The 16,476-nt window shown below is 34.6% G+C and overlaps 4 protein-coding genes across 6 annotated transcripts in view; 3 read left to right on the plus strand and 1 right to left on the minus strand.

The window, feature by feature from the left end:
• Nucleotides 1-801: 801 nt before the first annotated feature.
• Nucleotides 802-4,669, plus strand: LOC135693107 (small ribosomal subunit protein uS13). Its single transcript, XM_065211494.2, has 6 exons — nucleotides 802-921; nucleotides 1,338-1,436; nucleotides 1,900-1,986; nucleotides 3,293-3,394; nucleotides 3,669-3,760; nucleotides 4,544-4,669. The coding sequence occupies exons 1-6, from the start codon at nucleotides 919-921 to the stop codon at nucleotides 4,620-4,622; spliced, it is 462 nt and encodes a 153-aa protein (XP_065067566.1). The 5' UTR covers nucleotides 802-918; the 3' UTR covers nucleotides 4,623-4,669.
• A 283-nt stretch (nucleotides 4,670-4,952) lies between these two features.
• LOC135693109 (uncharacterized) lies at nucleotides 4,953-8,364 on the minus strand. Its single transcript, XM_065211497.2, has 6 exons — nucleotides 8,076-8,364; nucleotides 7,577-7,623; nucleotides 7,129-7,298; nucleotides 6,760-6,839; nucleotides 6,100-6,151; nucleotides 4,953-5,748 (listed from the first exon to the last, which is right to left on the minus strand). The coding sequence occupies exons 1-6, from the start codon at nucleotides 8,118-8,120 to the stop codon at nucleotides 5,720-5,722; spliced, it is 423 nt and encodes a 140-aa protein (XP_065067569.2). The 5' UTR covers nucleotides 8,121-8,364; the 3' UTR covers nucleotides 4,953-5,719.
• A 19-nt stretch (nucleotides 8,365-8,383) lies between these two features.
• Nucleotides 8,384-9,889, plus strand: LOC135693099 (NAD(P)H oxidoreductase RTN4IP1, mitochondrial-like). Its single transcript, XM_065211487.2, has one exon. It carries the CDS (start codon nucleotides 8,528-8,530, stop codon nucleotides 9,728-9,730), a length of 1,203 nt encoding a protein of 400 aa, XP_065067559.2. The 5' UTR covers nucleotides 8,384-8,527; the 3' UTR covers nucleotides 9,731-9,889.
• A 154-nt stretch (nucleotides 9,890-10,043) lies between these two features.
• The window catches only part of LOC135693636 (intermembrane lipid transfer protein VPS13A), a 72,031-nt gene continuing 65,598 nt past the window's right edge, over nucleotides 10,044-16,476 (plus strand). For all 3 annotated transcript variants that reach the window (XM_089111647.1, XM_089111648.1, XM_089111649.1), the window contains exons 1-4: nucleotides 10,044-11,041; nucleotides 11,649-11,692; nucleotides 15,291-15,333; nucleotides 16,256-16,351. In XM_089111647.1, the coding sequence (XP_088967773.1) occupies nucleotides 10,942-11,041; nucleotides 11,649-11,692; nucleotides 15,291-15,333; nucleotides 16,256-16,351 (283 nt within the window). In that variant the 5' untranslated portion in view covers nucleotides 10,044-10,941. The remainder of the gene's footprint in view (nucleotides 11,042-11,648; nucleotides 11,693-15,290; nucleotides 15,334-16,255; nucleotides 16,352-16,476) is intronic.

Here is a 16,476-nt window from a genome sequence, read left to right on the forward strand (position 1 = left end):
ATGACTTTAGTATTAAGTTCAAGATTTTTTGGGACAGACTTTTTCCTGACTTCATTTAACGTTTTATATTCTTTCAAAATGATATGCATTATGATTTAAACTTTAGTCAATACACTTTAATCCACACTAACTGATATATTTGTTAGACAGGGTGTCGTAGGAAGGACAACAAAATCGAGTACACTATTTTTTGAGAAAAATTGAAAGAAAATTAGTTTATTACAGAAAGCAAAGGAATTTTGATAATTCTAATCTTAGGGGAGGCTGAACCTCCCAAGAACAACAACAACAGTAGCTACTTCTTTTTCATAAACATTTCACCAATAATTATTCTAGCGTGGCGACATATCCCTCGTTTTTTAACTATCCAAGACATCCTCCTTCAATTCATGAAAGGAACAAGACATCTCAAATAAAACTTATCCCGTGAGTCAAATGACGAGCTTTCCGAGATTGACGAATCGAATCAAGTGCAGGCTGCATGTGCCTAACTTCATACACAAATTATAGGGAAATAATCCCTAACGATTTGTCCATTAAAGTCTCCTTGCGCTTCTTCATGTAATTCGGAATGAGTCCCCTCCCCTCTTGAACTTGATACACCCTCGTGCTCGTCTCCGATTTTGTCATTTGCCTTCTTCTCCTTAGACCTTATCCCGATTAATCAGAGTTGGTCGCCCGAATCCTCCATCTCCGTTGTTTTCTTTCCTCTGCATCTTCCCCGGTCAGATTCAGTTCCTGCATGTCTCTTTTGATGTCATGTCTCTATTGATGTTATCCCATTTTGTCACTTGCCCTCTTTCACAAATACCATTTTCTTGATAACAGTCTGTGTTCCCTCGGAGAAGCTAGTGCCAGACCCCTGACAACATCGGGTCCTTTCGTTCAAGAGTACGGTGTTGGGCCTAGCCTTCCAAAATGGTAAGAAAAGAATCCCTTCACATCCATTTAACGACAGGTTTTTTTGGGTTCTTTAGGCATTAAAATTGGTTTTTAGGTTTACTTTGTCTCGTACTTTAAGTTATTTCCTTATACCGTCATGTTTTATTTAGATAATTATCTGATGAAAAAGTCTACAGGCCTGGTTTTAAAGGCATACTACGAAAAGGATTTAATTTTATTTAATCGTTAAAGTTATCTGAATAGTGGGCTAGCTCTGTGAAAACTTCAGATTATTTGGTCAATGGCTGGCATAAGAGAAATAGTAATTTCTTAGAAGTTACTCTAAAAACATCGTGTCATTTTCTTAGATTTCAGATCCTCACGATTTTGCCTATTTTCACCAAGTAAAAGCAAAATTTATTCCTGTTAATATGAAATTTTTGGTTTTATTTTAGGCGCTCCTAGTACCAGAGAAGTTTCAGCACATTCTTCGTGTCATGAACACGAATATCGACGGTAACACCAAAATCATGTATGCCATGACTTCTATCAAGGTAAGAGTGAATCTCTGTTAATTTAGGCCTATGGTTGATAATTACTTCTTTAATACTAATGGTTCTAGAATCGGAACATCTTCAAATCTTGGGCAAACAGTCGTCCCTTGTTGATTATTGGTAATTATGGGATATTCGTGGGTGCATATCATGCTAAATATTTATACAAATAAGTCACATAATTTAATGTCTATTCATCTTCCAAAAATTTATTCAGCCTTAACCCTGCCATATAATGTGTGTATCTGTCAGTGTGAGTAGAACTCAGTTGTATGCCTTGTTTCAACAGCATTATTAATTGCAGCTCTGCAATTCTTTTCCTTTTACTTCTGATGTTTAACTAAAAAACAAAAGCTGTTCCTTGAATTATTTTGACTTCTCACTTCTTGTAAAGAGTTGTGTAAGTAGTATTTGTGTTGCTTTTTAAGCATGTGTATGTATACCATGTTTAATGACCATTTAGGGTGTTGGAAGAAGATTTGCATCCATTGTCCTGAAGAAGGCTGACATTGATGCTTCAAAGAGAGCTGGTGAACTTTCAGATGAAGAGGTATGCATGTATGATATTCAAAGCAATCTCCAGCCAGTTTGATACTAGTGTCTTGAAATGAAAATTACCATTTAATGGCCAATCATAAAGTACTTGATGCCATTTAGACAATGCTGTACATGGTTTGGTGTGTAGCATGCTTTGTGATACAGGACAGTTATAAATATATTAATCCAAATTTGAAAAATCTATTCACCCATTTAATATATACCTAGATGTCTCTTTTAAAAAATAACTTTCTTATTTCTGATTAAAATTACCAATTCTCGGATTCGAGCAATTTGTATCTTTACATTTGGCAAAAATGGTCTGGTTGAAATTAGTCTGTGCCAAAAATTTCAAATTGTTTTGGCTGTAGGGCTGTGAATTACCCCCATTTTCAAAATTTAGCTTTTCCTATACATTTCAATGGAATTTGTTGCTGTAGTGAAATTTTTTCGCAGTGAAATATCATTGCTTTACCCAATAACTTTGGCACTTTTTAAATTTCTGATATATACATATATACCTTTTGTTTTTGTACTTTGTAAAGTAGATGTATAAAAACATTCAACTACAAACCATCTTCGGGTACCAAAATCTTCTTTGGACAAATGCCCTAGAGACTGCTTAGAAAAATAGGAGTAGAATATTTCTGTGTCATTAGTTTGGTAAATTCTTTATTGACAGTTGTGTTTAATATAAATGTTGGCACTCCTAAAACATACCTGGCCATTTGTATTTGTATTGCAAAGGGAGCTTTGAATCACTTGCCTCATTTGTCAAGGCATTTTTCAACTATATCAACATAACAAATTAAATGTACATCAATGTCAATAAGGGGTGTCAGACTCAACTGCACAAAGGTTCAATATTCAAAACTCACTTTAGTTGCAGGCCAAACAGAATAAACACATTATTGGACACATTCTATAAACACAATAATATAAAATGATCTGGTAGGCTGGATATAATTACATGCAGGACGAGATGTGGCTTTTGGGCCTTGAGTTTGACATGTATACTGTAAACGAATGGATCTTGTAGGGAAGCCACTCTTCCTTCATCTTTAGTCAAGGAGAATTATTCACAGCTCTCCTCGGCTTGTGAGGGGCGTGTGGAGGGAGCATGAGCCATCACTTATCACAGATGGCAAGCCCTCCTGTTTATTCATCCCCAGAGCCAACTCTGAATTTGACCAAGTTTTTAAATTTTGACCATGATTTTTGTTTGTTTATATTCATCCTTGTTTATTTTGCTGTATTGATTTTGGTAATTGTGTTTCTATATGTATATAATATGTATATTGTGTTTTTAACGGTTACAGGTGGAGAGAGTCATTACCATCATGCAGAATCCACGACAATATAAAATCCCTGATTGGTTCCTCAACAGACAGAAGGATATTAAAGATGGAAAGTTCTCTCAGGTATGACAAGGCTGTGACCTTCATTCATTCTTTTGTCAGAATATTCTTGGTACATACATTTTTTTACTGAATGCCTGAGTTTGTTAAAGATTAATTCATTTAATGAAATTTTTTAAGAGCTTACCTCAAACTAACTGAATGATTGTGGAATTATGTGCATATATATATATATATGTATATTTCTTATTAGCAGACAATCCTGTGTATTCAAAATATTTATTCAAAAATGCTTCACATTTGAAATCTTATGTAAAATGTGGCTGTACTATTTCAGATTCTTGCAAACAACTGGGAGAGCAAGCTTCGTGAAGATCTTGAGAGACTGAAGAAAATCAAGGCTCATAGGGGTCTACGTCACTACTGGGGGTAAGGGCCCACAGTTTGTTGTTCAGTCAGAATAATATATAATTTTTGTTGCTTGATTCATAAAGTTTTAAAATTGTAAGTACATTGTTTGCCTTGTTGCCCCAAGTGTAAATTTAAACTAGTGATTGCCCTAGACAAATTTTTTTGATGAAAATCTCAGAAGCTACTCTGTAGTAAGGTTGGAATGCCAAAAATGCTTTAAAATTGATCAAGGGAGTTTTATTGTTCTTTGAAAGTTTTCAGATAAGTTACCTCCAAGGCTAAATGGTTATAATAAAAAGAATGGTGAAGAGTTGAAGAACCATTGATATTTGCCCAGATGGGTCATTTTGTGTCTCCAGATATAAAGGCAAGATCGTGAAAAATCAAAGTCATTGATAAAGATATCTTATCAAGTGATGATTGTCTCTGTTCCTGGCCACTGTCAGATTTTAAATTTTTGAGAAAGACATCCTTGAATGTTTCATAATATTCTTTGTTTATAAACAGAAACAAATTAAATCCTGATGTCATACCTTCACCACATAATAAAACTTTTTTGTGTTTCATGAATATTCCATTCTTTATGTGTATAAGTTTCGCTGTTATTTTATGGTTCAAAGCAGGCAAATTTTGCCAAGAACACAGTTATTTGCCTATGCCATTAGAAATTTATCTGCTTGAATCACAAAATTGGCAAACTACTTGGGTCAGCCTCAGTGAAGGACTTAAAGGGTTAAGTAATTAAATCCCGCAAACCTTTTATGTTATCAGTGATTTCACAAAATTGTGTTTCTCTTTCAGTCTCCGCGTAAGAGGCCAGCACACCAAGACCACAGGAAGGAAAGGACGTACTGTTGGTGTATCCAAGAAGAAGGGCTAAACACTTTCTTGTGATTGATCAATTGTTAAAATAACTCCTGTAAGAAATGTTTCTTTTTCGTCTATTATCTTTCCATGATACTGGTCTGTTAAAAATGAGGTCAAATATGGTTTCTTCGACTTTCATATGAGTAGGCTTATAATAGCCAAAACTGTTCAATGCTATTTTCTATAGCAAAGCAGTAATTCTATTGCAAAGCAGTATATAAATGTCAAATCTCTGTAGTGTTTTTGCACTTTTATTGAACATTACACTACACAAATAAAACAGATGACTATTTTTCACCTTATTTATGCAGATAAGCAGAAAAATTTCCAAAAAGCTATACACTTGCATCAGTATACTGTATAAATTCAAATTTACAAATACATACAAAGTATTTATGACTGCATTGAATGGATTTAATTAACAAAATCTATAGACAGGCATGACGTAAGATTTAACTGGGCTGGCCCCAGGTTCCTCTGGATTCTTTTGAATTTAGGTTGGGGTGTGGAATGAAAGGTGGATGATTCTGTAAAGTCAACTGTCTCTCATGCAACCATTGCAAAAATCAATTTGTTGTGCCACACACATAACAGGGATTTTATATTTTGCCCAGAGCTTTTATTTTTGGCAAACTCTGCCTTGATACAAATGCTGATGGGGATGAATACCAATAGAGAGGGACGGGTACCATTTCAAAGTTTTTTGGTTCTGAATTAATGAGGAGAGTAAAGAATTACTCAGAAGTATAGAGAATCATGATTGTTATTCTTTTGATGGAGCAGACTTGAATTGACAAGTAATTCACTGAAATTCTAGATTAGTGTTATCTAAAAATGATAAATTAAACATGTCATTTCTGCTAATTCTCAACTAAGTATATTTAATCTAGTGACAAAAGACCCACTTTCTATACTGGATAATATCAATGAATTTGACAGTTTCTGTACAATTAACTAAATCATATAGAGTCGTTCATTGACCAGGAACAAATTACATCATTTTCACACCAATCGAAAGGGTGATGATCTTTAATTGGACTGCAAAGAGTGTCACACTTGGCTGTTATGTTACTGATATCCTCAGTAATATTGTTGCCTCTCATTTTGCAGCTAATTTTTCTTTTTGATGGCAATTGGCACTACAAATATAATAGATATCATTAGAGTGTTTAAAAAGAACTGACCAAAAACATTATAGAACATGAAAATGTAAAACTTTAAAAGCAAATTTATAACAATCAAAAGCTGTGAGAACTTAACATGACTCTTAAACAATTCACCGGAAACAAACAAAGTACTTTGATTACAACAATTTTTGAGATGGCAGACTTTATCATGAACAGGCTATACAATAACAGAATATTCTGTCCCTAACGCATAAACTAATGGTATGATGTGGTTCTTCTCACTTGCAACTTTACACTTAATTGTGTTAACAGGCAACTGTTAATAAGATACAACTTTATAAAACAAAGATAAATTTCACTTACATATGATCACAAGGAGAATGGCAACAACAATAAATGCCAGAATAATCTTCAGCTACAAATGAATTGAAGTAGATTACATTCACGGGTAAGATGATACATTTTACGCTATCTCTAAGACCTTGAAGAAGTTTCTATCATTTAATTTAGCTGAAAGTTGAAAATGTTTCACTGAGTTTAAGGATGCGAGAAGGTGAGGTTCTACGACCCTAAATAACAAGATTCCATTGAACTGTTGGTCAAAATATGATATTTCAAATTACCTTGTACCATTTTATGTATGTTTACTATAATGCTGCATTAAGTGGCATGCTTAAATTACTTTTTTGTCACGGGTGTATTTATAAAAATGTATGATAACAATTTATCTTGTTCCAAATAAAGCAAAATGTTGCCTTTGTTCTGGCTTGAGGGCAAAGTACACAGATTTAAGAACTAGAATACAACAGAACTAACTATTTAGCATGGAATTTAGTTAAATGAACCGTTTGGCATCTCTTATTTATAGTTTAGGGTCTCCAGCAATGAGGGAAGGGATTTCTATACTGGGGCCATGGCCCCCACTTTGCTGCAAAACAAATAAACTTCTTTACAAAATCTTTTATTATAGATCTTTAATTTCCCCTTGCCCAACTTGGATCAGAGCCCCTTTATTTCACACACCTTACAATTTTGCCACCACAGCTTTTGCCTCAGTTTTGTTGATCCTGATTTAAAGTTGAATGCATTCATCTCGAAGCTTTCTGAAGAAGAAGTAAATTTATCATACTGGAAACACTAAAACTTTGTAATCAAAGATTGACAAGAAGGGTAAGAAATATCTAAAACAGAAAAGATTCAATGAGTATTTTTGGACTATCTGTCACAAAATTAGACTTAATACAGTTAGCAGAGACTAAGTTTACGTTGCAAGCTGCTTTGTTTTTTTAATAATCTCTTGGGTGTAACCAATTCCCCTTTAAGAACATAAAAATATGTGAAGATAAACAAATTCATTATCTTTAACTCATTTGAAAAAGTTACACCACAAACCTGATTTTGCTTCCAAATCTTCCAGTCTGTCTCCTCTATCAATTACTTTGCTGATATTGTTTTTCATAATACTCATTGTGCTTTTTATTTCATTTTTAACCGTTTTAAGTTTATCATCTTTCATTTTGAGTCGGCTTGGTCTCCCAGGTGCACTTCTTCTCAAATCCAGCCTACAGAAATTATCATTTTTAAAAAAAATCATAAAAATTATTAAACTTTTGTACCAATCCAAAATATTATGTTTCATGTAAATATTGTAATTGTTAGATAATTTATTTTGTTGTAGCTATTGTTGTTTTTTTACTTGCTGTTAGATGGAATTTGTATTTAGTTGGAATTTAAAAAGAAAATTAACTTGAACTTATGTATATATAATTATGTATATATATATAAAGTATAAATGTATAAATTGGCACCAGACAAGGTATGTTATGAAATATGCACTTACAAATCATCTTCATCACTTGAGTTCTCACCATGGGCCAGTAATGGAACCTTGGATAAAGTGTACAAATAATAAATTGTAATGAGCAAAGCTGTCCTTGTCTAACTAACATTGAATTAGCTTATTCGGCACTTGTGAAGAATTCATGCAATGTGTTTATTCATCTAATATCCAGGGTAGATCGGGAAGATTTTGAGGGAACAGATATCAAGCTTCATGCACAGAATTTTGGTGCAGAAGTTTGTTTGTGTGAGTCATTTTCCTTGTGTCTTCTTTACTCTGTATACCACTTAGCACATCATATGACACTGTGGTCTTTCTGAATTCTTTTTCTTGACACATGACCTTTCTGAGAAAATGTTTTTTTCAGATTCCTAAGTTCATTATTAACTCAGTTCACTTTGCCATGTCCTGGTCCAAAAAAATTCAGCAGTTATGCAAATGACATCATTCCTTTTTTTACGAAAATACAACTTTAAAAATAAAAATATTGATATCTCACCTTATCATATCCATTAAGACTGTTTTCACGCCTTGACGAAGACATCACGTGGTGTAAAAGGACTTTTGTGACAAACAAGATCGTTTAAATGGTCCTACACCTTGTCAACTTCTTCAAACTAAAACAAATTGTTTTCTGACAAACCACAGTCTTTACGCTCGTGAATATGACGCAATTAACCACGTTCCCCTTGCTACGAAACTTCATGCACAGAAATATTCCATAAAAGATCACACACCCGTTGATAAATGGCAATAATTTTGCTGGTTAAATTGCCACGTCGAATTTTAGTACTCTTCTTGGCCTAAATAAAAATATATGACCTCGCTATGGGAAAGAGGTTTCTTCCGTCATTGCCAACAAAAATCTTCGCATGGTGAATTCTCTGTTTGTTGACAGTGTGAAATACGTCCAGTTTTCTGTCGTCGAGTTAGTTTCTCCGGATTATTAAGATGATAGCTAGACAATCAGTTGCTCTTTCAGAAAAGCTGGAGCCATTATTAGCAGCTAGCAGAATCAAGACTGGTTTGTTCTTGTGTTCTTCGAAAAGGCTATTTGCATCTTCTTGTGTTAAAAATCATGAGATTCCTTGTTCTATGTCCAGGTGGGAGACTTCGAGGTACGGTTCTATTTCTTCTCTGGTATTCAATACAGAAGCACCTGTTCCTAAGGGAATCAAGAAAGATACCATTATGATACAAGTCAAGGCAGCATCTGTAAATCCCTTTGATATTGAAATGATTGAAGGATATGGTAGCAAAGCAATGAATGTATTAAGACGATTATATAATGTTAAAGAATTCCCAATTGTTACTGGAAGAGACTGCTCAGGTGTGGTTGTCAAAACTGGGCAAGGAGTCAGACGGTTTAAAGTTGGTGATGAGGTCTGGTGTGCCAAATGGGTCCTGGAAAAAGGAACCCATGCTGAGTATTGCCTTGCAAGTCAATCAGAAGTTTCCCTGAAGCCAAAGACTTTGAGCCATTTAGAAGCAGCGTCAATACCTTATGTAGCTTGCACATCTTGGACAGCATTAGTTTCACGTGCAGGTATTGATCCAAAGAAGATTGACAATGGAAAGCATATTTTACTGTTAGGAGGCAGTGGAGGAATCGGGACTTTTGCTATTCAATTGGCAAAATGTTTTGGGAATACTGTTACTGCAACTTGCTCACAGAACAACATTGATTTTCTATATTCCTTAGGAGCTGATAATGTTATTGATTATCAAGCTGAAAACCACGACTACCTCATCCAACAAACTGGTCCATATGATATTGTTTTAGATGCAAGAAGTGGGCACCACACAGACACAATTGGTTGCACTGAGAAAACAACATTTGTCACTCTTATGCCTCCATTTTTACCAGCAATTGATGAAAGTGGGCTAGCATTTGGACTGTTTAATGCTGGAATGGAATTCTATAGACAGAGTTTTGAAAACCTAGCTCAAAATAGGGGAAGATATGCTTGGGGCCTGTTTTTCCCAAATGGAGGCATTCTAAGGAGTGTTTCAGAATTTATTGACAGAGGCTTGATAAAGCCAGTCATCAGTGGTGTTGTGAGGTTTGAAGATGCAAAAGAAGCTTTTAGAATGTTACAAAGTGGAACAACTAATGGAAAAATTGTCTTAGATATGTGTGATAAGCCTAAATAAGGAATAAATTGCAGGTTAATGGAATATTCAATTATGCAAGTTTCTATTGTTAGTTGGCTTACTCTGCAATTTTTCCTTATAACATCTTTATATCTCTGATAAAAGAAACACAGTATTTTCTAAATGCATCAATTCATTTGTATCATTTCAAATTAAATATTTTTCTTTTGATAAATGTTCATATATCTTTAGGGCGAATAAGCACCTGATTTTGATATGAGATATTTTGTAATGTTTTTATACAATATATCATTTCACTTTTTTCAAAATAGAGACAAAACAGTAATGCAGCTGTGATTTTAAAAGCCAGAAAAGTACCCTTAGTAAATGTGAAATAAGCAATTATATATATATATATTTAAGAGTTCTTAAATATTAGTTTAAGGCCTCGATTTCTTGGTTTTGAGGAGTATCTAGCAATACATCACTTTATACAGCTTAGAAATGATGAAGAACTGAACTTTTTCTCTTTCAAGATTTTAAGAAAAGTTGTCATTTTTTTAGTATCCTGTTATTCTGATTATAGAAATCTTGAGGTTTTTCATTTAGAGGAAAGACCAAAACTATTTTCAGTTGCCATGTAAAAAAAGCTACAAAAGTACAAATACATGATACAAAAGTTGGCAAAACACCTTTTTTTCTTTCTTTGTCTGCAATGTCATAACAAAAACAGATATTTCAATAACAATAAAGTCCACCTTTCCAGAGATGGATTTCAATGAAGATTGATTGATATAACACGTGGGTGAGCTATAAATTATGCAGAATGTTGCAGGCCTCGAAATAAGTCAAGAATTAAGAACAAATTATTAAAAAGCTAAGACTTGAGCTATTGCATAATTTAATTTTGAACCAAGGCTCAGGGCATTGTAGTGCAACTTTGTAAAATGAAGGAATTGACATAATCCTTTATTCTTTTAATTATATCATTTTTCAAATGTTTAAAAATCTTTTTACAACATGACGTAATAGCATGCGTTTTTAATGTTTGTTTTGGCTGTGGGGGGCGTTGCATCTGGTCCGCATTTTACATTATATACACGAAGCTGGAAAGAGGAGTCACGCAGAAAACAGGTTATTTGAAAGGGTTCATCGAAAAACTGGAAGATAGAATGAATGGCGAATTTTCGGTTGAAATACTATAATTCAACCGTAAAATGCCGTATAAGAAGAGCCTTTAATTAAAATTCATGCACACATTTTCTTGAGAGATGGTGTTTGAGTCGTTAGTCACTGATCTCTTGAACAAGCATTTAGGCCAGTATGTGCAGAATTTGGATCCTTCGCAACTCAAGATAGGAATTTGGGATGGTAAGATGACGATAGTTTAGCATATATTTTATTTACTAAACAGCATTGAAAAAATTATGCATGGTATGAATGGAATTAAACTGATATCGCCTGAGTTTCGCTCTTCAGAGGAACTTGCAGCTCGCATTGCTGATCTATAGTCTCTGACTGACTGTTTTTATTGAATGGGAAGAGGAAATAGCTCTATAGAGCTTTCGAAATGCCCTCGCTGATGTATTTGTATCGATTTAAACCAAAAATTTAAATAAAAATACAGCTAATATATACTGTAAAACGTCAAAATGGAGTTTCTTTTTTTTGTAAATTTCGCTTACATAAACAACACGAAGTGGAATACATAGGAAAATATTTTCCAAATTTTTCATTCATGAATGTCTACCTTAGAATGATTTGTTTTAGATTTTTAGATTCCGGTTATAAATTTTGGCAGGTGTTTGTTTTGATAATATTTTTTGTAATAAGACTAAATTGTGTATTTTAAAAGTCATCAAGCCTCAGGTGAAAGATCAGTTTTGTCTTCAAAGTTCAGGTCAACGAAGCTGCAGGTATTTGTACTCTGATTCCTTTCACGAAAATTTATTATCTATCTGTTTTATTTCCTTTCTAGGGAATGTGAAGCTCAACAATCTTGAACTTAAGGACACTGCCTTGGTAAGTTCAATACTAACCAAGAGGATCAAAGCATAACCTATTAAGATTTGTTATGAAAACTCCCCCTTTGAAAAGGCATTTCTTTGATACCATGTTTTGCAATAGGAAATGCTTTTTAATAATCACAGTAGTCTAACTTTTCATATGTCAAGAATCCTAATCTCTCTTTTACATTGAAAAACTAAACAAGGTCCATCAAAGGTGCTTTCAGCTGTAAATGATGTCAAAATGACAAGGATTGGCCAGCTGTTTAAACAATCCAGCTTCAAATGCTTTTTAAAGAAAGTGTAATGATCCCAGGGATCTTTAAAAAGTTGAATTATTTGATTGGTCATCAAATAATGTTCTGATATACAAAGAGCTTTAAGTTTATGTTCATTAAAATTTCATGGTCGAAAAGCCAATCACAAAAACAAGATTGATTGAAGCATGGCTAAATTTTCATAGTCTTTTGATTGAATATTCCTACCACAGAGTACATTTTGCAATTTGAAAATAACATCACAGTTTTTACTCTGTATGTGTATATGATGCAAAATTTCTAAAGTCAACAGAATTTCAAATAAATCCTGGTTTGTTTCCCCAACAATAGCAGGATGATAGTTCCCCTTTGAAATCTTTGAAAATTTCCTCTTTTTGGATGAAAAAACTGCCCTATTTTTGACTTCCTGCATTTGAAGTTGGCCTTATAGATCTATAATTATTCTTTGTGACTATCGAAACCCTGCAAGTGGGGGTTTATTATGGATGTCCCATTAGAGCATTTTTCAAGGTCAATCTGGAAATGGAATTGAATTTGACAATTACTAATGATTGATTTAAAATTGACCAGATTCAAGTGTTGTAAACATTTTGTTGGGCAACCTTTTTGAAGAAGTGAATCATTAGGCTCAAGAATTGGCATGCATTTATTCATAGGGCTATTCCTTGTTTTAGTTGTATCTAGTCAGTTGTATCTTAGCTGAGATTTGCATGATTTTTTTATAGATAGATTGCATGGTATTCTCTACATAAAAATTTAACAAAACATGCAATCTTCTGATTTTTAAGCAAATTAAGAGGCTAAAAGCTTTGAGTGAGATTTGAGAACACCCATGGGCTCACATTACATGTATCTTTGTCTGTAGTCATTAAAAGAGCAGATAAAATTGAAAGATAAAATATTTGTCTTTGCTGATGCTCGTGATTGTTATGGATTTTGTTCATTTGTTTCATTGTCTTTTTTAGCTATCACTTCCTATTTGGAAGCCATTTTTGAATCCTATAGAAACTTGTGGTATTTGTGTCATGAAAAATTAACAATTTTTTAATTTAAAGCATTATTGAACTTTTCAGTCACACTTTCAATTCTCTTTGTTCTGATTGTTCAATCAGTTGGCCAGAAAATTCTACAGCCTTGCTGTTCATTTGAGGTCCCTTTAAAGAAGCTTTTTCTTTGGTTTCACAAAGTAGTTTGGACCGTCTTGTTGGTTACTTTGGACTGCAATAAGCTGCTTGTTTGACTAATTTGTTGTTTCGTTTGGAAGAAAGCCTATGCTTGAAGATCTTAAACTGGACAAATTTTGTTTTTGTGGAATTAAACCGCGTTTAGTTCCTTGGACACAACCTTGTTCATGGGCTCCAACACAGGTTGAAAAGTGGGGAGGGGGGGGGGGCAAGTAAAAAATTTAACACCCACAACAAAATATTTCTGGAAAAAGCTCTATTGTTTTGCAAAAAAGTAGGGGGGCATGGTCCCCTGGCCCCCCTTTGTCAAAGGCCCTGTTATTTAAATTATAACTTCCCTTTGAGACATCAAGTTCTTTTGCAGAACTGACAAACCTTGCCTTCTATAAGAAAGCCAATCATTACCCGGTTCATTTGTTGTTTCACAGCTGCCTCCCATGCTTTCATGGGATAAAGCAACTAAGATTTAAATGTAATATTTATAAATCATCTTTGGTGATGGATTGTGGAATGTGGCAAGATCTAAATGATATACCGCTGTAATAACCACCTGGTTCTCATTTCATTCAGTTTTTAATCCAGTTAACAACACATATTATCTTGAAATAAAGTTTTTCAGGGGGCTGTTCTATTTGAAGATTTAGTGTACCTATACACTAAGTTAAAGCTTAGGGGGTTTCAGGAAGTGTGCAATTCCTTTGCCAATAGCCTGGTCTTGTTTGCTAGAGTATTGTGGCACAAGGAGGTTTTTGCCCTTTTTCTTGGCATGTTGCCCCTTTTACACCTGAGTGTCACAGTCTATCATATCAAGACCCACACCCAAATCTCTGCCCCCAGTGGCAATCTTAATGGTCCAATTATTTCTCTTTGCCATCCATGCCAAAACAGCAAGCTTTGTTTTAAATAAAAATTTAAAACACTAGAACCAGTGTAAACAAATATCACTTTAAAATGAAAGACCCAGAACTGGGCAACCTTTTTGCTTGGGAGCCAAATTGGTTTTGATATCCTGAGGTGGAAGAACTGGTGGTCAAACATAAAAGCAAGTTATACATGCACAAAGTATGGCAGACAGCCGATATTATTCAAACGTTTAGTACGTTTTTCAGCAAACTCCTGAAGGTACAAAGGCCATGAAAAGCATACTCCTTGGTAGTGGTGTATACACGAGAGTGGAATGGAGGTTCCAGTCCCTTAAGATGTGTCAAAAAGCACAAATATATTAGTAGGGTTGGGGTAGGCAGATCCATTAAATTTTGATTTCCTTGAAGGATGTTTGGTTGCAATTTAGGATAAAGATGCTTTACTCTAAGGTAATCAAAAGAGTGTCGCTCTCTCTTGGACGTGACTGTTCGTATACTCCAGGGGGTTATCCCCCAATACCCCCTCTTCTTTGCAGCTGGCCTGATTTTGTTCAGGGACCACTAGTTTGCTGCCTTACTCTCTATTTCACACAGGGGGAGGGAAGGGGTTGGTCCATGTCAAAATGTTGTTGACTAATAAATCATAAATTCTAAATAATCATGAAATAATGAAAATCGAGATAAAATTGAGAACTTCAAAAAATCACGCGGAATAATCAGTTAACCGTTAGCAATAAATGTAAAATGTAACAAAAATGCGTAGAATGTGAACCGTATAACCAGCAAGCCATCAGGAAGCAGTAATCAAGATTCATGAATTATGTTTATCAGTTATCAGAGAAAGTTTTTTATTATATGCCTCCGTCAAATGCTCTTAGCTTTAAAGGCTATATTTTTAAGTCCAAGCGCTGATGTCCAACATTGGTCTGTGTTTTAACATACGACCTTGCCATCTCATAACGGAGATAATCTTTGCTCCATGTTGCAGTGAATTGTGGGTGTTGCGGTTAGTTTTAGCTGACACGCTGCCTTGTGCATGTTTTACATAATGTAACAACAACGGCGTGATTATAACGGATGACTATCACGTGATTATTTTAAAACTTCAGCTTTTTTCATATGGAATACAACTTTACCACCCATCATTTTGCATTTTTCCACCCATGGTCACAGACTTAAACCATCCACATTTTTGTCGTCTGGCATCTTAAACCTTGCATTTTGCTATCTTTATCTAACAAATATTTACCTTAGCCCTAAATTATTGCTTTATCGTCATTTTCCATTAGGATGATCTCTCACTTCCTATCAAAGTTGTACGTGGCCATTTAGGTAAGTATGAAAATTCTATTAATTTATTTTTTAGCCTTAGAATTTTAACAATGTTTTTTCTAAAAATGGCAAACATTTTACTAAAATCTTACGTCTGACACTCTTCAGAGTATAAAACGTCAGAATATAGATCGAAAACTACGCTTATATACCAAATTGTGGATCTAAATAGGCCAATCAGAAACGCGAGCACATGACTGTTGAGGTTGCCCAATCAGTGCCGCTTGCCTATTGAGAATGTTATCAATGGAGTCCTAAGGTGAAAACGAACTCCTTCTGTGTACAAACTTCTCCACTCAGTCAATCCAAGTCACTTTTATGCTGCCAACTAGATTCTTTATCTCGCTCCAGTTACCCTTGAAGGTCCAAAAAGGCATATGTCCTTTGGTTGTAGACGTAGGAAGCATTTATAACTTGATGGGGGCAGGAATTCGGAAGGGCACGTATCACGGTCTCCTATCAACAATTCATCATAAAAGGGAAACTTAATCTTCGTAAAAAGGCAAAAACTTGGGGGCTGTCAATAACACTGCTGCCCCCCCCCCTTGACGGGCTGTAGGGATTTTGCAAGGGTCCACTTGCTATCTAGCCTTGCCAAAATAACAAATCTGTTTTCATTCATGTCGATATTTTTGGTGCTTTAAGCATCCTGATAGAAAATTAGTAAAAATAACACAGTATTTTTTCTGTCTATGATTCCGTAATGAATAGAAAGTTTAATACGAATTGAGACGAACGAAATCCTTTTTTTAGCTCTTTCATTTAAGTTTGTTCGTGTAGTTGGTGATCAGCGACTGCACTGAGAAGTCTACAGTAAAATGAAATCCTATTCTAAGTTGGTTTCTGCTATTAACACAAACACCAACTAAGTGTCAACCACATTTAATATTTTATAAAAAAGGAAGAATATTCTTCATTTTAGGAAGGCTTCTTTTGAGTATTCCATGGAAGAACCTATACAACGAGCCTACTGAAGTCACAGTAGAGAATCTTTTTTTGCTAGCCAAACCCAACAAAGGTGAGTTTTAGTTTGTTTAGAACCCCATTCGAGATATTCTCAAAACCCCACCCCCACCCCCCCCTTTTGTGAGGTCCATCACCTTGGAAATTCCTCTTGATAATTTGAATAAAAGACATTAAAGC

Source organism: Rhopilema esculentum, chromosome 11 (assembly GCF_057945365.1).
Source record: "Rhopilema esculentum isolate cy_ngs chromosome 11, ASM5794536v1, whole genome shotgun sequence".
Taxonomy (NCBI): domain Eukaryota; kingdom Metazoa; phylum Cnidaria; class Scyphozoa; order Rhizostomeae; family Rhizostomatidae; genus Rhopilema; species Rhopilema esculentum.

Coding starts and splice junctions, on each gene's coding strand:
- LOC135693107 (XM_065211494.2), top strand. Junction 1,437..1,899: donor ATGCCATGACTTCTATCAAG/GTAAGAGTGAAT, acceptor ATGACCATTTAG/GGTGTTGGAAGAAGATTTGC. Junction 1,987..3,292: donor GTGAACTTTCAGATGAAGAG/GTATGCATGTAT, acceptor TAACGGTTACAG/GTGGAGAGAGTCATTACCAT.
- LOC135693109 (XM_065211497.2), bottom strand. CDS start 8,120: ATGTCTTCGTCAAGGCGTGAAAACAGTCTTAATGGATATGATAAG. Junction 7,624..8,075: donor GTCTTAATGGATATGATAAG/GTGAGATATCAA, acceptor ACTTTATCCAAG/GTTCCATTACTGGCCCATGG. Junction 7,299..7,576: donor TCAAGTGATGAAGATGATTT/GTAAGTGCATAT, acceptor TAATTTCTGTAG/GCTGGATTTGAGAAGAAGTG.
- LOC135693099 (XM_065211487.2), top strand. CDS start 8,528: ATGATAGCTAGACAATCAGTTGCTCTTTCAGAAAAGCTGGAGCCATTA.